The sequence below is a fragment of the Rousettus aegyptiacus genome, unplaced genomic scaffold (assembly GCF_014176215.1).
Source record: "Rousettus aegyptiacus isolate mRouAeg1 unplaced genomic scaffold, mRouAeg1.p scaffold_m13_p_3, whole genome shotgun sequence".
Taxonomy (NCBI): Eukaryota; Metazoa; Chordata; class Mammalia; order Chiroptera; family Pteropodidae; genus Rousettus; species Rousettus aegyptiacus.
This window is the reverse complement of record NW_023416306.1, coordinates 31,465,425-31,489,634: the sequence shown is the minus strand read 5'-3', so window position 1 is coordinate 31,489,634 and position 24,210 is coordinate 31,465,425. Positions and strand designations below refer to the sequence as shown.

Genomic DNA, 24,210 nt, shown 5'->3' with positions numbered 1-24,210 from the left:
GTTGTCCTAACATGCCACATGCCACATGCTTGCCAGCAGGGTGAGTCCCAGCTGTTTTTAACCCTCTCCTCTCCCATTCTGGCTGATCCCCTGCCAGGAGAGAGTCGGTTCCCTTAAGATATTAAGCTGGTTAAACTGTGGGGATGTCAGCTCCATCCAAGGGGGCTCTTGGAGCCACCTTGCTCCCTGTGCTGCATTCAGTAATTAGGAAATAGGTTTGGTGGCCTGGGCCCAACTCCCACAGGACTGGGAGCAAATATGCCTTCACCATGGTCACTTATGGTAGCATTGTCAGGGGAGACTGAAGAAACCACATTTTCTAGATGGGCTTAATCCAGGTGGGCTAAGGGCTCCAGGGACTTGTCTCTTGAGGAATGACTGTCAGAAATGAGGGCTCCAGAAGTGACTTATAACCGAAGAGATGGGGTTTAGCAACACACATTGGGTAGATTCATACACATGTACCCATGTGTACCCACATACATCCTAAAGACACCTATAGGCACTGAGCTCTGCTAACACGCTCATGGAGTCCCGTTTACATGAGAGCCTGGCCATAGGCTCACACACACACGGAACCCACAAACAATGTCTTTCATGGCCCTTGGTCTAGAGAGATGCACTCCACCCTCTGGGCCCTTACGGGCTGGGAGGCCCCGTGGTGAATCAGGGAGCCATCACCGAGTGCCTGCCTGCAGCCCCACTGCCAGTCTGTGACTCAGTATGGAACCCTAGACTCCTGGTGCCAGAGCCCAGACTGGGAATGAGGGAACATGCTGCCCTCTCTTCTCCCTGCTCCATGGTGTGCTTGTCAGCTCCTCACTGCCTCAAGGTGGGGCTGCAAAAGCAGCACAGGGTGGGAACTGGCAAGGGGCTCCTCAACACCAAAAGAAAGTGAGGAACCCCAGATCACAGCACCCCATCCTCGCCCCGCCCCATCTTGGGTCTGCCAGCACTCAAGCCTGGCCTGGGACTCAGAGCAAGGGAGAAAAACAGGGACAGCTCTGCCACTAGCAGGCATACACAAGGCTCCTGTACACACACGTGTTTGCACTCAGCTCACATAAGTGTTCACATGTGCTGCATTGGGAGGAACAGGTCATATGCACAATTGTGCATTTGCGTAACTTCTTCACATTAAGCAGTATTTATTAACACATGTGTACCTATATTTACTCACACATATGTGCATGCATGTATGTGCCTACCTATAATCCCGGGGCTACAGCTCACCACAGAGCATCTTTTTGACTCCCTGCCAAGGCACATAGCTTGGCAAGTGGAGCAAGAGCTGGCTCTCAATGCGCTATGGCCCCAAATCAGGGCCCATCCTTCAGGACCGTAATCCCATACACTCCCACCAAACACATTCCTACCTATAACTAACGTGTATACACATCTTCATACATGGATGTACACATGCACATTGGAATAGGGTAGGATTGGAGCTGAGAAGGTATGGGTACTTTTCCTAGGGGGCCTAAAAGATCTGGAGGAAGGGGAGAATGCAATGCCTTCCAAAGTTTCCTTTTGTCAGCCCTCCTTGGGTCATCTGAGATTAGGTGGAGTCAGGGCCTGAGGATGCATGTCCAGAAACACCAGGCTGACCTTAGTTTTGGGGGCAGAAGCAAGACCTCATTGCAGAACTTCATGCTTGGGGCATCATTCTCATTGTAATCAATGTGAATGGCACCCCTGGAGGAAAAGGCAGAAGGAAGCATGGTTCCACATAATAGAGTGAGTTTGGTGAGGCCCTGACTCTGAGTCACACAGCTTACCCAGAGCCTTCTGAGTTCCCTCTTGTGTTTTGGGAAGGAAAGCCAGGGCTGAGTGCAGGCTGGAAGCCAGCCTGCCTGGGAGCTCCAGGAGGAGGCTTCATCTCCTCCCAGGGCATCTTGAGCAAGGTCTGTGTCTCACCTGGGCGGGAGGCTGAGCTCAGGAAGGGGCCTTTAAGGCCCATCCACTCTGTGGGAGGCTGTGACTCCTTGAGGTCAGAGCTGGGGGAGTGGGTTCCCAGCAAAGGGAAGGGCTGAAGACAGATGCAAGTCCCAGCCTGCTGAACCAGAGGGGCTGGCTGGTGCCCTATAAGGGGTGGAGGTGGCACACCCATCATTTCCTGCCCCCTAAACTTTTTTGCCTGAAAGGAAGTAGTCTGAACCAGCAAAGTAGACATGGGCTTTGCTGTTAAGCAAATGGGGTGGAGAAGAGTGTAGACATTGAAAGTGAATCATACTATGGTCCACTCCAGCCTCCCCGAAACCCCTAACTTCCTCCAGAGAACTGGAGCAGAGTAGGAGAGGAGCAGAGCAAAACAGACAGAGACATCTTCTTTTCTTTTCTTTTTTTTTTTTTTGTTTTATTCAATTACAGTTGACATTCAATATTATTTTATGTTCATTTCAGCATAGTGATTAGACATTTATATAATTTATGAAGTGATCCCCTCAATTAGTCTAGTACCCACCTGGCACTATACATAGTTACAATATTATTGACTATATTCCCTCTGCTATACTTTACATCCCTGCAACTATTTTGTAACTGCTAATTTGTATTTCTGAATCCCTCCACCTTTTTCATCCAGCCCCTGAAACCTCTTCTCACTTGCCAGCCATCAGTTTGTCTCTATATCTATGACACAGACATTTTCAAATTTAGGAGGCACTTCCTCCTGTATGCAAAGTAACTCCCAGAAGTGGGTGTATGTCCCCTCTTTCACAGAAGTGGGTGTATGTCCCCATGGGAACGGGAAGGAGAGGCGAAAAGGGCAGAGAGGACAGGGAGCCACAGGCCCAGGCTGAGACACAGGGGAGTAGGGAGCCAGGGCATGGCAACACGCTCAGTCTCTCCAAACTTGAGCTCCCTTTCTACAGTGTATCCCACTCTTAGGCCACTGCTGGACACCATTCCTGCTTCTGAGCCTTAAGAGTTGAGGGGTGACTCTGGACTGGCATGGGGAGTGGAGAACTGCAATGAATCACCCTATTATGAGCGTCCCCAGACTCGGGGGCAGGCAAGTAGCTTCTCCTACTGTACCAATGGTCACTCCCTGTCTCCAGACAGATGAGATGGTAGGAAGCCTGTGAACACAAACTGCCCCTTCAGGTACCTCTGGCCAGATGTCCAGCTCGACCTTGAGAAAAGCTGCCTTTTGACTCAGATCCTGGGGACTCTGGGTTCACCTTCTGGTGTCTCTGAGCTGCCCCTGGCACACTTTGAGGACAGTAGTGGGTCATAGAGAAGAGACAGAGAAATGGGAATGAGGCCTAGACCCTTTGCTGAGGAAGGGCTCAGACTCCTAGGATCAGGCTGATGCAGGTAGAGCCCTCTTGCAGACTCAGAATTTCAGTTCAAGCCTGGCTTGGCCACTGACCAGTCAGGTAACCTAAACAGTTCTCTTCCCCACCCCTCAGAGTCTCAGCTACCTAGAGGTTTCAGGTGGAGTCCTCTCTCAATCCATGGCCTCTGAAACAAGATTATGGATGTTTCAGGCTTTAAAAACTGCATTATATGATCAACATAGAAGGAAGGTTCATTCCGGAAGCTGCTTCCTTAATCAGAGACACATTTCCTCATGTGTGAATATCCATGTGCATTTTTGGTTATGTGTGTGCATGTATATCCATGGAGGTCTTTGTATATATGTCGGCAGCCATAGGGTCCACACATGTGTGTATCCGTAAGAGCCTGTGTGTGCATGTGTGTGTCTAATGGAGTCTGTGTGCTTACCTGTGTGTCCTTGTCTGGGCCTGGATGTAGATCTGAGTCCAGTGTTTATAAAAGCCATAGATAGGAGAGATGAGGATCTGTTGAGGAGTCTGAAGACACACTGGCTAGACATTTGGGCCTACCCCATGCCAGCCTTGGGGAAGGGTGGTAGTGACATGGAGCTGACACAGACCAGGCTGTCACTGAGGACAGGCCTTGAGTGTCTGGAGGGCTCTGGTTCACACCTCAGGGACAGACCCCTGGAGCCCCTGAGCTTTCTGATTTCTCATCTCTCTCCTCACTAGTAGTAAAGCTCCTTGCAATGAAGATGGGGTTGCTCCAGAGGATGAGGAGTCAGGACCAGAGATCAATGAAGAAGGAAAGCTGACAGGCTTCCTATGGGGCCTGAAGCAAGGCCTGGCAGTTGCTTGGTTTCTGAAGCCAGGAAGGTAGCACGGAAGATCCTCTGGGCTGAGGCAGTCAAAGGGCTTCTTGGATGGAGGAAGAAACATCTGGCTAGGGATTTCGAGGAGAGTCTTGTGAGTTAGAGACTGCTGGGCCAGGCCCTGGTAGGAATGGCTGCTGGCTGGGTATGTGATGAGAGCAGCCGTAGTGAGGCCAGAGTGACACAGGTAGCCTGGCAAGGGCCTTGGGTTCTATACTAAGCGCCTGGACTTTACTACCCAGGGGCCAGAAATAGTCAAGCTGTGATTCTTTAAGGCCCAAGGGCTCTAAGGAAGCTCTCACAGGGATTGCTGCAGCTGGAGGCAGGGAAAAGGAAGCCAAGAAGCAGAGCCCTGGCCCTACTTCCTGCTCTACCCACAGCATGTTAACCATTTTATATCAGGGTTCTGAACAAGATTTCAATTGACAAATGTTTCACAGCTAAGAACAGTAGCTAATGGGAGACCTGAGGGTTTTAATTAGAGGGGTGATATAGTCTCCATTTGCCATTTAGAAGGATCCCTCCACCTGCTGAATAGAGAATGAGTTGTAAGAGGAGAGACTAAGGCCAGGAGGTCTGGAAGAAGGCCACGGAGGAGAGAAAGAGGCCAGATGCAGGGCAATGACTGTAGGGAGGAAAGAAGATTTTCTTTTGTGATTCAGGAGGCAGAGTAGGCAGGGCAGATGAGCAAAAAGTTGAAGTTGGAGGTGGACAGAATTAGGTAGACAGGAACTTAAAGCTGAGGTGGGGCCCAAGACAACTGCTGTCTGAGAGGCCTGTGGTCTCAAGGGGGTAGGGGTCAGGGACAGGTGGTAAAAGGAGGCTTTGCATCTGGCATTCCAGAAAGGCGATGGGTGTGTGTGAGCCCCAGTGTACTCTCCCCTCATTTCAGCCCAGTCTGGATGCTAATTACAGAGCAGCCACCAGCTGCCTGCCCAAGGCGAGAGGAGTCACAGGAGAGGAGACAGGCTGCAGCAGGAGATTTTGCAGTCGAACTTCAGAAATGATCTCCTGAGGGTCTCTAGACCTGGGGTCAGTGGGAACTAGGCTCCAGTGAGACCCCACTGGTTGAAAGCTAAAGATGGGGATGTTGTGGAGAGAGACTGGGAAAGGCCAGGATGAAATATCTATCTTTTTCATCCAAACCGTTGATCATCAAGTGGAACAGGAGCTGGATCTCCATGCTCCCTGACTCCCTTAGTCAGGGCCCAGGCTTGGTGTTCTAGATCTTTAAAAGACCCCAGCTCTGTACTGTGGAGGTTTCTAGTCCGGGAGAATGGAGGAGAGCTGGTTCCTGCTTTTGAGGAGCTCGCAGCCTGGGGAACAGAGGCAATTCAGGCTCAAGGTAAGGGGGACCAGTGTATTCATGCTCCCACCCCTATCGTTGACCCCCCTTTTCTGAGTATTGCTGATAACTTCATTCAACTGCCTTGGGCACACAGAGAGTGGCAAGGCTGGCAGGCGGCCCAGAACAAGGAAAGGGAAAAAGCTTTCACTTCTCCCTGCCCCATTAGAGAGATCAGGAGCTCAGGCCTCTCTGCTCCTTTATTCCTCCTCACCCCATTCCTTAGCTGCAGGAAAGCTCAGATTCAGAAGCAAGACCTGGAGCTTGGACACCTAGATTCTCTGTAGTTCCACTCCCAACTCCCTGTGTGACCCTGGAAAAATTCCTACACCTCTCTGGGCTTCATGCAAAGAAGAAAATTTATCCTCCCCCATCCTCCTTCCAAAAAGTGAAGCAGGAGAAATAAGTCTTCTCTGGGTTTGGACTGCCCCTTAGTTTCTTGGGGCAGTCCAAGATGCTGCCTCCCCCTAGGGGTGGGGAGGCAGGCTGGCTTTCTCTGAGGAGGGCAGAGGTGACTCAAGTGCCCCAGGCTTCTCCTCCCCTTTATGGCTCACCTATATTAATCTCTGACTCACAAAGCAACCGGATGTTGGGGGGTTACATCTACATTTATGGGTGGGAGGTCTCAGACTAGCCCTAATCTGATTTAATAGGTCAGGGACTGAGCTGCCCTTAGGACTTCATTGAATGTCACCTGCTGCAAGGAAACCCTAGGCTTTGGGTCTTGCTCTTTTTCTCCAAAGTAAGGAGCTGGGCAGAGAAATAATAGGGTTTTCAGTTAAAAGGATTCTGGTTTAGAGGAAGTTGTCAGATACCACAGCCAGAAGGGAGGACCGTATGAGAATTCATAAATGCAACTTATTTAAAGCCATTTAAAGCCACGGGAAGGAATCCAGCGTCCCTGCCTCCTACCCGAAAGCTTTTCCTCTTGACTTGCTCTTCAAAAATGGAGATTTCTTTTATGGCAACACAGAGCTGGAGATAAAAACCTACACAGACTAGTGCACACAGATGTATGCATTCCATCAACACCCCTCAACATACAAAGCAGACAAATCATTCCATATGTCAGAGAGACTCGCGGCCCATCCACATCTACCTGCAAAGGTAAATGCAAAGGCCCAGAGGTAGACGCTCCCATGGGGATTCATAATCTATATCGCCCTGCACACCCTTGCTCACACTGGGGTTCCTTCTAGGCTTTTCTCTTTCCCTTCCCCTAAGGTCCCAGTTCCTCATACCTCCCATCCCCCTCCTGCAAAGTCACCTTAGATCACACCAGCCTCCCTCACCTACTTCCCGAAGAAAATCTTAGGAAAACAGGTTATAGCACAATGTGAGGGACTGAAATTGGAGCCTAGGCTTCCTGTTTCCCCCGCACCCCACCCCCTAAGCCGCACAGAAAGGATGGTGCAGCTCCTTAAGTTTGAGTTCTTCACCCTCTCCTCTTGCCACATGGGGCACCTGACAAAAGCCATCATCATGCCTATTTTAAAGGTGGGGAGGCTACGTAAGGTGAAGTGACTTGCCCAGGACCACGTGGGGCGGTAACAGAGCTGGGGCTCATTTCCCCTCAGTGGAACTGGTATCGGTACCTCTTCGAGCCACCTGCTGCACAGTCTTGCCTGGAGGCAGGTTCTGCCCCCTGCCTGCACTAGGATAATACAAAACTGGGTTTGTAAAAGGGCTGGAAGCTGCAGGCCTAAAGCTGACTTTCACAGGAAATAAAGCTTGGCCCAGTCTGGAGTTCATGAGTGAACAGCACAGGGAAATGTAGACCTACCTGGCACTGCCAATCAAAGTATTCACTATGTTAACTTCAACCCTAGGCCTACCTCTTTCAAGACAGTGACAGATAAGGACTGGCATAGCTTCATAAAGACTAACAGAATCAGGACAAAATTGAACACCAGAGTTCCCATATGTGGCTTATCATCTTGAGGATGAAGCCTGATAGCCAGGCAATAAATTCCCTCCACAAACAGGACTCTGCCAGCAGGTGAGCCTATTTCCTCATTCAAAAAATTTAAGATCATTAGAAGTCCTTTATAGGGCTGGTATGATTGTATGATCAAATTCCCATATAAAAGAAATGAAAAACAGTGCCCAGAATTTATTAGGCACTCAATAAATGTCAATTTATTACCTCTCAGGCTTTATTTTTCACCATCACTATCCCAACCATTCTAGACAGAGATCACAAACTGATTCCCTTCTCCTTGAAGTCTTCTGGTGGCCTTCCCACCTCCACCTGCCTCAGCAAGGTGCCCCTCCCGGACATAACAGTACCCTACTTGAGTAGAGCACATTGTACTAAGTGCCAGAAATCTATGTTCAAACATGTTCCTGGACCCAAAAGAGCTTCTATATAGGAGACAAAGTTAAAACTATGTGAAAAACACCCCAATAATTTTTAATATTAAAAACAAACTATGTGAAAAGGGCAGACAAGCCATGAAAATGGGAAAATAAAGTGATTTAATTTTAAATCAGAGTTTAAGACAACAGAAGGGTTCATGGCACTGTATATGACTAAGAAGTGAACTCGTCTTCTGGGAGTTCATTCGGGTCCAGGAAACTGTAGGACATCATGGTCCCTGCCCCAAAGCTGGGGCATCAGACAGAAAATTGGGGCAGGGCTTTTTGGGGGTTTGATTCAGTGTGTTCAGGCCAGCAGGCTCTCCATGAAGGGTCCATATACAACAAGAGTGGAGGTCACACCAGTGACATCTTGTTCCAGAGGTCTGATGTCCTGCTGTCCATCTACAGCTTGCTCCTGGAGCTGGAGATTATACAGTCCACCTCTCACTTCGGGCCTCCACAGTCTGTACCAGGCCTTCGCCCAGGATGGCAAAATCCTCTAGGATTGCTTCGATATTAGGCACAATCACAGACTCCCCACTTTGAGACACTACCATGTGCCCTTTCGTGTTGGAGGCCTGGGGGAATCAGAGAAATAGGGTGTCACAAAGGAATGCCCAGAGACAACAAGACACACACTTCACACCCAACACAGGGTCACTCATGGAGCAGGCCACACACAGATGTGCATGCCCACATGGAACCACATGTGCACACTCAGTAACAAATGACTGTCACCTTGAAGTGCTGAGGACGGAAACTGGTGGGATTCCAGAGGACACCAATCACCTCTCCACCATGCTGGTCATAGAAGAAAAGGGCCAGTTCCCCGAAGGCCTTCTAGGAAACGGCAGGACAGAGACAAGATTATAGGTGGGCACCTGAGAGCCACCTCCAAGGCCCCAGCTTTGGCTTCCCAGGGTCAGTCAGCCCTTTAGGACCTACCCTGAGCTGTGCCAGATAGAGCTGAGGAGGATCATAGCCCAGCACAGGCATTAGGGATGAGGACCCCGGCTCACTGAGTAGACCACGGCAGAAGGAGGCAGCCGGTGAGTCCACAGCCTGGCGGTGCCGGGGGATGTGGCGGGGAGACAGGCGGATCAGCACATCGTACATGTCCAAGGGTGGCCGGAACACTGTCTGAGGAAAGACAGGCAGGGTCAGCAGTGCCACTCGGAGTTGGGAGCTGGACCACAAATCCCTCCCCATGCCCACCTTGATTTCTCCCTTCCCTTTTGTGTGACCACCCATTATGGATCTGAAGGCAGGAACACTAAGGCCCAGCTGATGCCAGTGTGGGGTCCAGCTGGAGGAGCACAAGCTGGAAGCATGAGGCATGGATGGAGCTGGGGCCCTGGTTCTACTCCAGGTTCCACCACTGCCAGGCACTGTGGTCAGCTTCAATTCCTTCTCCGGATTCAGTCTCACCAAACAAGGAGACTGGGCAACCTATGAGGGCCGCTTGAGTCCCAGACTTTCACAGTTTACAGATCTAATCCCCAGAGCCCCTGGAGTCAGTCTTGGTCAGGGGCTTACCCTGATGTCTCCGGGCCCCCGGGGATCCATTAACTGCTTTTCTAGGACAGGTAAGGCCTCAGCTGCTAGGAGGACGAGCTGTTGTAGGATCTGGAGGTACACAGACATCAGACAGGTCAGATCTGACTACATGTCTTCTTCGCCCAGGCCGGGCCTGCTTTTTTCTTGAGGGAGAAAACCACATATTTGGGAGCAGAAATGGGACTGAACCTGGGGCGAGGGTCCATCCTGTGTCCATATAGAGCTTTTGCGATCCTGGGGGGTAATGATGACCATGACAGGGAGTTGTGCCCGAGTTCCCAGGAAGCCACTGCGGATCTCCACCTGCTCTTCCACTGTAGACAAGATGGGATCCTGGCTCGGCTTGCTCTTCTCCCCCAAATACCCTTTACTGCCCCAGGACCTCCTCCTATACACCCAGCAGTTACCCATCACAGGGATTTTCCAATGCCCCTCCCCCAAGTGGCAAAGGTGATGAAAGGGACACCGCATTTGCCTCAACTGGGTGGGGAGTTAAACTCCCAGCCTCAGCCCAGAGGCAAAATTTTCCACTCCCTGGCATCCATCTGGTTTCCGGGCCTATACAAGCTGAGGCCTGCCCATGGCCCCCTCCCACCCTATGTTCCCACACACCTGGGGAATTAGAAAGCTGACACCTTCCTCTCTACTGGGATCAGGAACTCCTCATATTACAACCAGAAATCATCACTTCCACCCCCCAAGAGGTCTGGGCATCTATTCTAATCTGGACCTTTCCCTGTTCCCCACAAGACTTCTCACCTGGTGTTCAGTCTCCCTTCCACTCTCCTCTCCCCTTCTCAGTCCCCCAGGTGGCCTGCTTACCACACCCAGTCTACTCTGTTTCTGGTCATCACATGGGCAAACCACATCTCTACAGTCTCGGAACTCGCTAAAGGCTTGATCTGGGTCTCTTCCTCCTAATTCCCCACCCCAAGGCAGTCAAGATCAAGTGTAGATATCTGGGATGGGGGAGGCACAGAGAAAACCTAACCCTTGTCTGCCCTACGCTGCAACCCACAAAGCATAGTTCTTCCAGTCCTCTGACCCCAGTGCAACCACTTACCAGTGAGCTCACTGTTGAGGTTGACGATAAGAGGGTTGTTCTTCCAATCAAAGGTTGATACCAGGAAAAGGAACCGAAGGAAGCCCACCTGGGGAGAGCTGAGGGGAAGGAGTAAGTGAAGTGGGGTCCAGCCACACATTCCCCAGGCTTCCCACACCGTCTAGGGAGCGTGGACCCATTGGCATGCTTGGGAGGGATGTCTTAGAACTCCTCTGTCACTTGTTTCTCTCATTTGGACTGAAAGTATAGCATGAGGGATGAAAGTCCCAAGGGGAATTTACTGGCTAAAGAAAAGAGGGAAGGAATTACCTGGGAGGAGTGAAGGGCTCAGGGTGCAGGAACAGGGCAGCAGCCACCAGGTCCAGGCTCTCATCAGTGAACCCCTCACCCAGAAGCTGAGCGCGTACCCACCGCTTGGCCAGCCGAGCCACACCCGAGAAGGCTGGGTGCTGCTGTTGGAGTCTACGGGGTGGGGGTGAAGGTGGTAGTGGCAATAAGACTTGGGCACTCAGGGCCCAAGGACAGTGTTTTAGCACTAGCACCACTATTTATTCAAACTTTACACAACATTGGCCTCTGTGCTAATGTATTACATGTGTAAACTCACATCTCCCTAACTAATAACCCAAGAGGTTGGTCCTAGCATTATTCCCGTTTTATAGATGAGAAACATAAGTTCCAGGGGGAAATCCCGTCCAGAGGAATTTAGCCAATGAGATGGCAGGGCCAGGATTCTAGAACTTGCCTGACTCTAGAACTCATATCCTTATTAACCAGCTGAACTCCCAGAGAAACAGGTGGCCAGGAGAGCAGAACAGGGGCAGAAAAGCATCTATGGAGAGAAGAGCCATACCCATGCAAGGCACTGGTAAGCAGGGGTAAATGCCTTGTGTCCTTCTCAAGGCGGAAGGAGGCAGGCGTGTCCCTCAATGAGATCATTCCCTCGGGGCTCCGCATCTCCTTCAGGATCTGGGGCTCCCGCTGGTAGGCCACACGAATCCGGAACACAAACCCATCCTGTTGGAAGAGGGTACGGGATGGGAGGTACGTGTTGGCCTGGGGCTCCCTGACACCCCCTGTCCCCTCCCTCCCTAGGGGAACCCCTGCCCTGCACCAACCCAACCTTAAGGACATCAGTGTGTGTGGCTGTGGCCCGGCACTGTAGCCCGTGCTGTTGCGTCAGCAGCTCTGCCAGGCGCAGCTGGAAGGCAGCTCGGACCCGCCGTATAGCCTCAGCTTCCTGTGGCCACTGACCACTGCCCTCCAGGTGACATACCACTGGGGAGAAAAGTGAGAGGTCTCGGACTGCAGTCTGAGGTGGGGACAGTCCCTCTCGACCCCACCCTAGAGCCCCCTCACCAGTCATGGGCTCCACATAGGCCGGACAGGGCTTGTCAGGCCGGGGCAACAGCGAGGCCCGCTCTCGCAGTTGTTCATGGAAGGAGTAGGCTGGCCAGACTGGAGTTGGTGGGAACACCTATGAAATAAAGACTGAGGAAGGGGTCTGGGATTGGAGTCGGGAGGAGGAGTACCCAGAATCAGGAGTTGGAAGGGAGAATATTGGGTGAGTGGAGCAGAGGTGGGGCTCTCTCCCCTCTTGAACCTCACCTCAGTGTAGCGCAGCACTGGGTGAGCTCCCTGCACAGCAGACACAGTCAATGGGAGACCTTCCAGCCCCCAGAGCAGGCGGCTAAGGTCATCGTAGCAACGCACTGCAGCTGCCAGGGCCTCCTCACCTGTGCTGGAGGTCTGAGAGGGAGAAGACAGTCAGGAGGCCAGGTCCCGCAGAGCCAACCATCCCCTGGGATTCTGCCAAGGCTCTGGCTGCTGCAGAGCCAGCGCCCCCTCTGCTGGACACTCCAGAAAGTGCAGCCTGACTGAGGTAAGGGCTCTCTACCAACTACCCAATCCAGCCACACAGGCTACTCTGCAATCCCTACCACAGCCCTGAACCAGCGTCCTTACCTCTTTCAGGCCTTGGATCAGTGCATCCAGGAGGCCCCCCATATAGTGAACACAGGTATCAGGGATGTCAGCATGGCTAGAAAAGGGGTACAGACACTGTGTGGGCATTGGGGCTAGGAGTCAGCTGTCGGATGTGAGCTGCTCATCCCAAAAGCCTAGGCCAGACCCTCCTCAGTTGCCTCCTGGCATTCACATGCTAACACTTACATTGCCAAGAGGTGGGTGACAACCTGATGGGGAATAAGGCGCTTCTGGAACATAGAGACTGCCTCCCAGACCACAGCTTCCCGAATGGCTCCATCCTGGAAACGCCGGAGCTCTGAGCGAGATCCCCAGAACTGGCGAAAGTCTGTAGCCTGAGAAGAGGAAAGGGGTGATGGAAGAGATCAACAAAAAAGGGCTCTGTCAGGAATCTCCCTACTGGGCCTCAATCCAGGTGGCAAGAGGAAAATCCACACCACTCCTTCCAGTGCACATGCTGGGCTTCCCAAGACAGGGCCAAATCACCCCTTGGACTCCAAGGCTCCTCACCTCAGGCTGGTCGGCCTCTGGACCCAGTTCAAGGACACTGGCCAGCCCCTCAGGCCGGAGAAGCAATCCCAGCGTCAGGGTCCCAGATTCTCTGTGCTTCGGTGGATCTTGACTAATGGCCCACTGCAGGGGAACAGAAAGGCTGAGCTCAGCCCAAGATTCCCCGAACTTAATCTGGAAATCTACCTTCTAGCTAGAGGGATGGTGTGTCTTTTGTATCTCCTGGGACCCTGGATCAAACCTCCCTCATACCCACAAACTCCCTGACCCAAACTACCTCACCTCTGAGACTGGGGGCCTAGAGTGGGCCAGCAGTTGCAGCCGGGACCCAAGGCCCTGCTCCAGGAGGGTAGTTAGTGGCCCCAAGGCAGCTGAGACATAATCCCCACCATTGTCCTGCAGCTCTGGCCATAGCTTCAGCCGGTGACATGCTGCCTGCAGACGACTCAGTGGACAAAGACTGGAGGTGGGGCATAGAGGGACAGAGGGATAATCAGGTATTGCTGGCCTCAAGCAAGGAAGATCAACCAGGAAGATCTGAGCACCTACCTGAGGATCTCCGCACCATCACCGTAGCCCCAAGGAAACAGGATCCACTGACATACCCTGTCACTCCTACACTTACTGCAGAATGTGGTCAAAAGCCCGGATCATGGGTTTGGGAGTCATCAGCAGCAGCTGGAATCCATCCTCGGCTTTGCTATCCAGCAACATCATAGACAGCCGTGCCTCATGTTGCACCTGGAACCACAGGGACTCAGATGTGAGACTGCCACCACTGTACCCTTCCCTTCACTGGGCTCAGACCAAGAGACATGCCTAACCTAAACTCTTTGGAGAGAAGTTTCTTAGGTTCTAATGCTGGCAGAAGGGACAGGTCTGGGCTGGAACAGCTGAGGAACCACAGCCCTGAACCACTGGTACCTGATGGTAAGTGGAAGCAGTGACATCAGCACAGAGGTTGAGATGGCCTGAGGAGTCCAGGAAGACAACTGGGAAAGTCCGGTGGAAGTCAGCCAGGGCCGGCTTAGAGGAGCAGAGAGAAGCCAGTCAAGGTTGCGGCCTTACCTTCAGGTGTCCTTGCCCAGACTTAGCTCTGCCCCACTCACCAAGGAGGGATCTGAGCTGAGACATAAATTGATCCCGTTGACTGTCAGATCTGTGGTGGCTGAAGTGAACCAGAGAAGGTGGGTGTGTCAGAAAGTATTCCCCTCCCTGGGGAACCACCCCTAATGACACCCTCCCCTCAGCTAGGTGGCTGCAACTGTGTGCCTCTGGGTCTCAGTTTGCTCATCTGTCTAATGGCAAGAAACCAAATGATCCCCGACAAGATAAGATGATTCTCTGGATGAGCGAAACCCTTCTGCCTTTCTGAACCTAGCCACTCACCCAGAAACTGCAGGACACTTCTCAGAACCTGGTAGCCGCTCATGGTGGTGTGGATCTTGCGTGTGGACACGAGGAAGGCAACCAGCATGGAGACAAGGAACCCACTAAACCCTCCCAAACCCTGAAAGAAAGACGGAGAAAGAGGCCTAAGCTCAGAACCAGCCTGCTCTCCATGAGGCAGGGAAGCTGGGCTACTTCCAACTCACCTTATCCAGTTCCCGCTGCCGTAGCCAGACCTTTAGAAGTGCCACACCATCCTTCAGCCCCAAGGCTGAGCCCAGCACGGTTGACAGCAGCTGCACATGAGACTCAAGGGCTGTGTCCTGCAGGATCCATGTGTTATAATGGGGGGTTGGGGGCTCTGAACTACCTGTAGGAGGAGAGGAAAAGCTATGAGAAAAGTCCTCATAATACCCTTCTATCCAGTTCCACCTTGAACCAGTGCCTGCTCACCATCCCCTGGAGGACTGTGCCCTCGGTACCAGGCAGAGCGCACATTATTCTTGGATGGCAGCAAGCGGCATAGGCGGAAGAAGTCAGGTGGAGGGCATGGATGCAGACGTACAGTGACCAGGCGCTCATCCTTCCCTGGTGGGGAAAATGGGGTGCTGAGACCCTGTAGCCCCCTGGAAACAGAGGGGTCCCTACATCACCACCCTAGCTACTTGAGGGCCCCACACACTCCCACCTCAGAATTTGAGGTCCCATACCGTCTCTCTCAAACTTGAGGCCCAAGCCTCTCACCTTGGACTTAAGGACCCTGTGCCCTTCCACCATAGGATCTGTCAACCCATACTATGCCCTCAGCCTAGTGTGTGCCTCCCACCATGTGGCCGCAGCAGCAGTGAGGGTTTCAGGTGGCAGCCATTGGTGTAGGAGAAGCAAACACTGCCAAAGAGGGGGTCTTGAGCCAGGTGATGAGCCAAGTGGGCCAGGTAGAGAGCACGCTTGCGGAAGTAGCGCTGGTTCAGTCCATCCTTGTCCTGTAGAATCTCCTGGAAAGGGTCAGAAGAAAGAGATAGCTGGACACTTAAGTACTTGCTGTTGGAGAGCTTGGGGGCCAAGATGAAGCTAAGGTAAGTGTCACAATTTAGCAATCCCAGGGATTCTCTGCTGGCCAGAGTGCCTGAGTTAGGGCTAGCAATGCAACACCCAGTTCACAAAGGTCTAAGGGAGCAGCAATTAGCCCAAGGGTACATCTCAAGATGATTGTGGTGGTCTGCTCTTTTGATTTAGAATTCAGATTTCAATCCAATGGCAAGTGGCAGGTGGGAGAGAATGACCCAGGGATTTGTAGGTGCTGCAGCAGGAGGCCTCTCCATCCTCAAAACTCTGGACCTCACCCTGGGCATAGTCAGTGCTATATCCACATTGATGTCCGGTCGGATGCAGGTGCCCAGAAGGTAGCTGCCCACGACAGTGACCTGGGCTGGGGGCAAAAAGCGGAAACAGCCCTTCACTGTATAGGGCACTTGGTGGAGGGGCACTTGAACCCCAGCTGGGAGCCATGCCTGGTCAGTCAGCTGCAGGGACAGAGATAATGATATTAATTTGATTGCCTTCGAAGCACGTTCCCTTTATGTCTAATAGAACCCAAATTCAACAGGTCAACATGTTTAAAACCAAACTCCTGATCTTCCTATAAACATATCTTCCCCATTAAGGTAATTCCATACTAGTTGCTCAAGCCAAAAACATTTAAATTATCTTGACTGATTTGTTAAGAACACCCATCTCACTTTTAGTATATATACTGATGAAGTGAGCACCCATTTCTCCTTCAAAAGGCAATGAGACTCTGACCACTTCTCTACTTCTCTTAGTCTGAGCTACTACCATTTTTAAGTGGATCACTGCATAAGAGGTTCCTAACTAGTCATCCTGATTTCACCTTTGTCCCCCTCCATTCTACTTTCAACACAACAACATGAGTGAACCTTTTAAAACTAAAATTAGGTCACATCACTTCTCTCCAAATAAACAATACAGCAGTCCCTCATTTCACCCAGAGTAACAGCCAAAGTCCTTGTTTTGGTACACAACAACCTAAATGAAATGACCCCTCCATTACCTTTCTGAGTTCATCTCCTTTTATCTTCCCCTCATTCATTCCAAGGAATGCACCAGACCTACCCCCCTGCTTTTGAGCCTTTGTGTTGGTTATATCTCCTTTCTGGAATGCTCTTTCTCCCTTAGATATCTAACGGCTGCCTCACTTCCCCCAAACCTTCACACAAATGTCACTTTAATAAGGCCTTCCTCAACCACCCTATTTAAAATTTCAAACCATTCCCATCCTTTGACATTCTCACAATCGATTAACTTGTCCTACTTTTCCCTTTTCACAGTGCTTAGCACCTTTTAATGTTGCCATATGGTTTACTGGACATGCTTATTATCTATTGCTTATAACCCCAACACTAGAATATAGGCTGCTTTGTTCACTGATGTATCCCTGACAGCAAAACTACTGCAAAGCACATAAATGTTTGTCAAATGAATGAGCAGGTGACTGACCACACTCCCAGCTGAGCCTCCTGACAGTGAGAATGAACTCCAGAGATAGCAAGGCCCCTGTTTCAGATGTCCCTGCTGAGGATCTCTTCCAGGCTTTCCAATTACCCACACCATTAGCCTAACCTCTGTCTCAGGGGTTGAGGGCACCCTCATGATCCTCTGGTTGACCTCCTGTAGAAAAGCATCAATTCGCTCCTTCTTCTTCTCTGACAGCCTCACTTCCTTCAATAGCTCCTCTACCTATAAGAAGGGATGAGGGAGAGTCCTTTAGCCTCAAGATCTCAGGCCTGCCCCTCTAACCAAACCCCAGCCACCCAACAGTACCTGTAAACGAAGCAAGCTGGAATGGAATAGACTCTCAGTTTCCCGAAGGCGATTCAGCTCCTCACTGGTAGGCTCCTTGTATAGTTCTGCCTGGCTGAGCTTCACTGGCTTCAGGAGGCCCTCCACTGGAGACCCAGGCACTGTATGGCTCTTTGAGGATTGCTTTTTTCCCTCCTTGCCTGTGACTTTCAGAATTGACTCCATCACCTGAGGGCAGCGAGAGGGAGAAGCCAGTATGAGGTCACATGTGTCTAGAATCCATTGCCTGAAGTGTCACCATGATAGGATGTAGATAAAAGTCAGCTCCTGGTTCCTCTTTTGAATGGGAGTCAGATTGTGTAAAACTCAAGTTAATCATTACTGACAGCACAAGCATGGAGTTCTGCTTGGAGTTGGCAGGGGTAATAGCTGACTAAGACCTGCCCTAACTAATGCCCTAACTAAAGCTTCTTGTATTTCCAGGTACCATGCAGCAGGGCGCTTTCTCTTCTGTTGAGTTAGTTCTAGGACTTTGCAAATACCATCTCCACTCTTACTCTATTCAAATTTTGCCAGGTATCACCTCCCCTGGCAAGCCCTGACTATAGATGGTATGCATTCATACTCTATTAGTGATGGGAAGAGCTAGAACCTACTGGCTCTGGAGAACATAGTAAGTCACCCAATCCTTACAATAATCCTAGAAGAAAACAGACACTTAAAGGTCCCGTGAGCTCGAGGTTCCACAGTTGATATGCCTATACTGTAAGCAGGCTTCACACCCTGGTCTGCGGGATCCCAAACCTTCCTTCTCCCTTCCAGTCCTGGACCCCGCCCCCATCCACAGACCCACACCCAGGAGAGCCTTACTGGACCACTCCAGGAGCGCCACCATATGCTCCAAGCTGAAAGCAGCGAGCAAAAGGAGCTCCTACCGAAGGGATTGCCTTCATGCTCCTTGCTGGCGAGCAGTCAGGCTCTGCCACCTCTGGCACGTTGAGCATCCCTTCCTCCTAGATGGCTCACCCACCTCCAGCTCCCCAGCAGCTCCGCGAAGCTGCGTTCCCGCAGGCGCTGGCCCCATCCCTCCGGGTCCAGGTCTCGCTCCAGCGCTTGGGATTTAAAGCCAGCGGCACAATTTCTTCCCACCGCGACAGAACTGCCGAAGCCCCTCCGCAGAAGCTGAGCCCCCTCAAGAGAACTGCTGCATACCTCAAAAGACCTACTAGAGCACCCCAAAAGATCTTGCTAGAGCAGCCCCAGAGAACCGCTAAGGTGCTGCAATCAAGCCTCGTGCTGCAGGACTCCGCCCAGCTCCAGAGCCATTGGGTGAGTGCCTGAGCTGCTGCTCGCCATTGGTGCCTGTCACTCTCCAGGACCGCCCGTTGTGTGGGGCGGGGCCAAACAGGGTTCAATTTACGTCTTTTTGCGACACCACACCGGAAGCTTGCAGGTAGCTTGGCAGTCGCTTCCTTTTCCTGACTTCCTTCATTTGGGTTCAGAGGGGAAGGGCGGAGCTAACTTGGGCCCTCTGGGGAAGGTTTATTTACACCAGTGCTGTCTCCTTTTGTTTGTTCACCACCTCTTAGCAATTATCCACTCTTGTAAGTTCTCCCTCCAAAATATATCTTGAATGTATTCACGTTTCTCTGTCTTTACTGCCAAGTTTAGTCCAAGTCACATTATCTTGTCCCTAGATTATTGTAATGGCTTTTATCCAGCTTCTTAATATTTCCAAATCTACTGAAACGTTGCAATATTAATATAATGAATGCACGTATAATCGTAGTCCAATTATAAATTTCAGGAAATTTTACCTTAATTCAATATTATATGAAGTCCGTATTCCAATTTTGCCAATTATCCCACCAATACCCTTTACATAGTAGCATTTTATTTCCTGATGCAAGATCATGCATCAATTTAGTCATGTTTATTTTCTCCCAGTCTAGAACATTTCCTAAGCATGCGCGCGCTCTCTCTCTCTCTCTCTCTCTCTTGTTTTTGTCTTTTATAACAACCTTTTTGAAGAATATAGAACAGTTTCATTTAATAGCTTTTTCTTAAAAAAAATTTTTTTTAGTGAAGTACAATATACATATAGAAAAATCACATAGGGTACAGTTTCAATATGCACAAACCAAACATTCATGTAATCAGATCCTAGAAAAGAAACTCCCCTCATGCTGCCTTCTGGTTACTCCTTCCCAACAGTAACCACTATCCTGACTTCTAACAGCATAGATTAGTTTATGCAATAGCTTTTAGAGGAACTTTCACAAAAGTGGATTTGTCCTTCTACAATTGTTTCCACATAGTTTCCAGAATGAGTTTTCCAAAACTAGAATCCTATCATGTCACTCTCCTTTTAAAAATTCCTCAGTGGCTCCTATAAAAATTTATAAAGGGAAACCTCACTAAAATGAAGTCAGGAGACCAGAAGGGGAAGCTCTCACAAAATACCACTGGAAGAATTGTCAATTACAGGCCCCAACAGAAGAATTGACAAAAGAATCATGAATCATAAGACTGAAATGGAAAATTCTACAGTGCATCGTCTACAAGAAATGAACTATCCCAGTACTCAGCCAATAAGAAACCATCTTCTCCTTGAATTCATGCTTTTCTCTAACAGATTTTTATTCAAAAATAATCCCCCCCGACTTCCTCCTTTTTCTCCATAAAATAACACTCCTCTTCTTTGCTTGAGGAGCTTGTCCATGGTTTTTACTATAGCTTGCGTGTCCTGAATTGCAATGTTTTGTTTTTCCCATTTTTGCTGGTAAACTGTTTTATTTATTTTTTAACCATTTTATTTTTAAGGTCAATACAATTGTTTTTAGAATAAAATACAAACTTCTACAAGACCACAATAAATGTGGTCCCTCTCTATCCCATCCTTTCTCTTAATAACTCCACTCCTTGCTCACTTAGTTCCAGCAACATCAGCCTTCTTTTAATTCCTTGGTTGTATCAAGTTTTCCCCCACCACAGAGATGTGAGCCAAACCATTTGCTCTACCTGGAATGCTTTTTGTTTACCTTTTTCATTTTCAGCCTTCAGCTCTCAGAATAAATATTACCTCTTTAGTTAAGCCTTCACCAACCACCAAATCTGAAATGTTTTCCCTTATCCAATCACTCTCATTTATTCCTCTTTTAGCACTTTTTTAAAAAGTACTTTTGATTGTTTATCGGTTATCCATCAATTTGCCCTCGACTGAATCCATGGAAACTAGAACCAGATATACATGGCCTGTGCTTTGCACACTGTAAATACTCAATAAATGTTTACTTAATGAATGAATGAATGAATATAACTGTCAATCTTCCAGCCTTGTCTCTTACCATTGTTTCTGTCAAATTTTATGCCCAGCCATATTAAACTATTTGGAATTTTTGACCATTGTGCTTTCTTGTTCTGGGTCTTTGAATTTGCCGCTTGCTCAGAATGTGTTGTCTACCTCCCCTCCCCCACCAAGCTTTATTGAGATATAATTAACATATAGCGTTGTTTAGGTTAAGGTGTACAATGTGATGATTCGTTACACATATATATTGCAAAATGATTACGACAGTTAGGTTAGTTAACACATTTAACACATCCTTCATCCCACATAATAACCATTTGTTGTTGTTGTTGTTGGGGTGGTGGTGGTGGTGGTGGTAACATTTAAGATCTGCTCTTAAGGTCAGAGAAAAGGCAGTAGGTGGAAGCTACAGCAGGCAGGCAGCCTAGTCCAGCTTCACCATGGTGGACGCCTTTGCGGGCACCTGGAAGCTTGTAGACAGCAAGAATTCCGATGACTGCATGACTACATGATGTGGATTTTGCAGGTGACCAACATGACCAAGCCTACCACAATTATCAAAATAAACGAGGATACTGTCATCATAAAAACACGGCACCTTTAAGAATGTGGAGGTCAGCTTCAAGCTGGGGGTGGAGTTCGATGAGACAACAGCAGAAAACAGGAAAGTCAAGTCCATTGTGACACTGGATGGGGGCAAACTATCCACATGCAGAAATGGGACATGCAAGAGTCAACACTTGAGCAGGAGCTTGTTGATGGAAAACTAATTCTGACTAATGGCAGTGCAGTTTGCCATAAGTGTGGATACACTTACCCTTTCACTGACTGCTCCTCTGCCAACTGGCTACCCCTGGACTCAGCACTAGATTGCCTCATTTTTTCTTCTGGCATTTTGTATAAATCCATGTTGGTTGGGGAAATTCTTCTACGGACCCATCCTGGATCTAGTTTCAGTTCCCATCGTGTTTGTATTTTTAATTGCACCCAAAGTGTGCTCTGAGGTCAATAAAACAGAATCAAAGAAGAAAAATCTACTCAGCAACTTTCAAGTATATAATATCAAGTATAGTCACCATGCTGTGCATTAGATCCTCAGAAGTTTGTACCTTTTAAACAATGTCATCTAATTTGCCCCTCTCTCCAGCCCCTGACAACTACCAGTTTACTTTCTATTTCTATGAATTTGGCTTTTTGAGATTCCACAAATAAGTGAGATTATACAGTATTTGTATTTTTCTTTATCTGACTTATTTCACTTAGCACAATGCCCTCAGTATTCATCTATGTTGTCACAAATGCAGGATTTCCTTCTTCTTTACGGCTGAAGAATGTTTTAATTGTTAAGGAAGCTTTCTTGGAGGAGATGGGGCTTTGCTAAGACTTGAAGTATGAACTGAGTTTGAATTAACTGAGAGGAGGAAGTAGCACCACTGACGTCTGAGGAAGAAGAAAGAGCCAAGAGATAAGTCAACCATTTATTCCATATTGGATAACAAGAAATGTCAAGCCCTGTGTTCAGTGTCAAGGATAAAGAGATAAATAGGACATGATGATCACAAGCCAGAGACCTAGAATAATGTTCTAGCCCTTACATTTCACAGGCTGGTCCTTCTATTAATTTAAATATAAACTCCCAGAGGTTTCTTCTGCCCCTGCCTTGCCTTCATCTAAAAACTGCAACCACCTCAACATTTTCAGCCTTAGGTCCCCTTTAATCACCTTCATTAGTATTCACCAAAACATGAAATGGTATTATTAGTCTACAAATTACTTGTTTTTGTCTGTTTCTGTATCAGCCACTACAACGTAAGCTCTATGAGGGCAAGACCCATCATTTCTGTCTCATTCACTACTATATCCTTGGCATTTGGCACAGGGCCTGTCACATAACAGGTAATTAAACATTTGTTGAATGAATAAATGTCTATTTCTTAAGAGCACCTTGGAGGCTGGGAGAAAGATGTAAACAAATAATTGCAGTATAAAATTGGGGTGATATGATATGCACACATTGCTGTGGGCACACTAGACAAGGAATATTACAGCATAATGGTTGAGAGCAGCCATACTAAAGTGGGATGGCCAAGGTTCAACTCCAGGTTCTGCTATTTACTCACTGACATTGGGTGACTTTCTTAACCTCTCTAAGTTTATTATAATCAGCAAAATAGATATTCTAGTAATCACCATGTCATGGATTTTTGTAAAAATTAAATGAGATACTGTGTATAAAGAGCCTGTTACCTATTGATGCACAGCAAATGTTAACTATTATTATTAAAGATGATCATGGCTCCTTAAGAGTACTATTCAATACTTAACATGCGTTAACGTATGCAGAATGAAAAAAATGTTGGCCCCTTAAAAAAAAGTCATTCTATAAGGTCAGAATTGTCCTTTTTAAAGCAAAGACCCCCTCCCTCTCATTTATTTTGCCAAGATTTCCATATCTTTTACCTGGCTGTAGAGTACCAGGTGATGCCATAGAGAACAAGAATAAATATCCTATTTTCTCTACCACCAGAGGGCACCAATCAATCAAGTCAATCACTTATGAAACAATATGAGAAAGCTCTAGGAAGCTGTTTCTGACATTCATTCTTTCGACAAATATATTTTAAGTACCTACTATTTGCCAAACATTATAGTAGCTTGTGTATGCTTATGAATAAGACCTGTCGTCCTTATGGACTTCATAATCTTGAACACCTACTATGTGTCCGAGAGCTCCTATTAGACATGGAGGTGGAGGGTGTGGTTCAATTTGTGATGGCTGTTGTTTTGTTACTGATTGTCTTCCTGCCCTTAGTTGCCAGCCCATGAGGACAATTACTTGGTGTCTACTTTATGTCAGACAGTGTGCTGTCACTGAGCATCCAGGGATGAAGAAGACACAGTTGCAAACTACTAATAAATAATATCTTACCTGCGAAGATAAAAAGGCATGAGACAAGTTCTGAGGAATTCTAGTTCCTCTGACCTAAGAATGAAGGACCTTAAGCACACAACTCATTAACATACTTGGCTGTCAGCCTCCCAGACAGATGTATGTTTAATCAGTGACCTAGCATAGCACCATAGCCACTGTTGATATTTAGTATGAGTTTGTGGGTAGATTTGAGCCCAGGGAGCAACTTCTGGTCTGAGTGCCAGGTGTATGTTCCAGTGGGTTAGGCTAAAGATCTACCAACTTCTGGGTCAGGGTGGGGCTGTGACAAGTTTATGTAGGTGAAATGCTTTGAAGATGAATTTTCTGTCTATTTGTCTACTCACAGCCTTGTTATTAAAGGTGTCAACACCATCTCTCATGTTTCCAGGTCAGCAATCTTCTTGTCTCTAAATTGAGTGCTGGAGAGGAAGTCAGAATCAGTCATATACCATTATTTTTGGAGCAGGGGCTACATTGACTGAAATACTCCTCCTCCTCTGAAGTGAACTCTACGTCCAGTGGAGTACAGCCTCAAGACCTATAGAATTGGGAGCTAGGGAATGACTTCTTTAAAATACTGAGACCTCATTTCTGAGAAAACAACAATAAAGGGGCTCCTTCAGTGTGGATTTTGCACAGACTTCCTTCTGATGAGTACAGTATAGAAAGGAGATAAAAAGAGTAACTTTACAGTGGAGAAACCTGAAACACTACCTCAGCCAGGTGATTGAGGTCAATATCAACACTGGTGTCATGTTGATATTATGTGCCCTTGATATGATGT

General features: G+C 48.6%; 1 protein-coding gene across 2 annotated transcripts; it reads right to left on the bottom strand.

Moving 5' to 3' along the window:
- Positions 1–7,879: 7,879 nt before the first annotated feature.
- NOL6 (nucleolar protein 6) lies at positions 7,880–18,276 on the bottom strand. Of its 2 annotated transcripts, none has more exons than XM_016130533.2 (26): positions 18,215–18,276; positions 17,206–17,412; positions 17,005–17,121; positions 15,708–15,887; positions 15,191–15,359; positions 14,818–14,952; positions 14,571–14,734; positions 14,365–14,485; positions 14,085–14,143; positions 13,900–14,001; positions 13,601–13,716; positions 13,258–13,435; positions 12,976–13,098; positions 12,652–12,800; positions 12,445–12,520; positions 12,088–12,228; positions 11,839–11,956; positions 11,603–11,757; positions 11,333–11,496; positions 10,789–10,941; positions 10,480–10,577; positions 9,606–9,730; positions 9,396–9,485; positions 8,805–8,999; positions 8,598–8,699; positions 7,880–8,437 (listed from the first exon to the last, which is right to left on the bottom strand). In XM_016130533.2, exons 1-26 carry the CDS (start codon positions 18,266–18,268, stop codon positions 8,288–8,290), a joined length of 3,441 nt encoding a protein of 1,146 aa, XP_015986019.2. In that variant the 5' UTR covers positions 18,269–18,276; the 3' UTR covers positions 7,880–8,287. The 2 variants fall into 2 exon arrangements, with proteins under 2 accessions (XP_015986019.2, XP_015986020.2); XM_016130534.2 differs by having other exon boundaries at positions 8,598–8,696; positions 18,215–18,268.
- Positions 18,277–24,210: the final 5,934 nt, after the last annotated feature.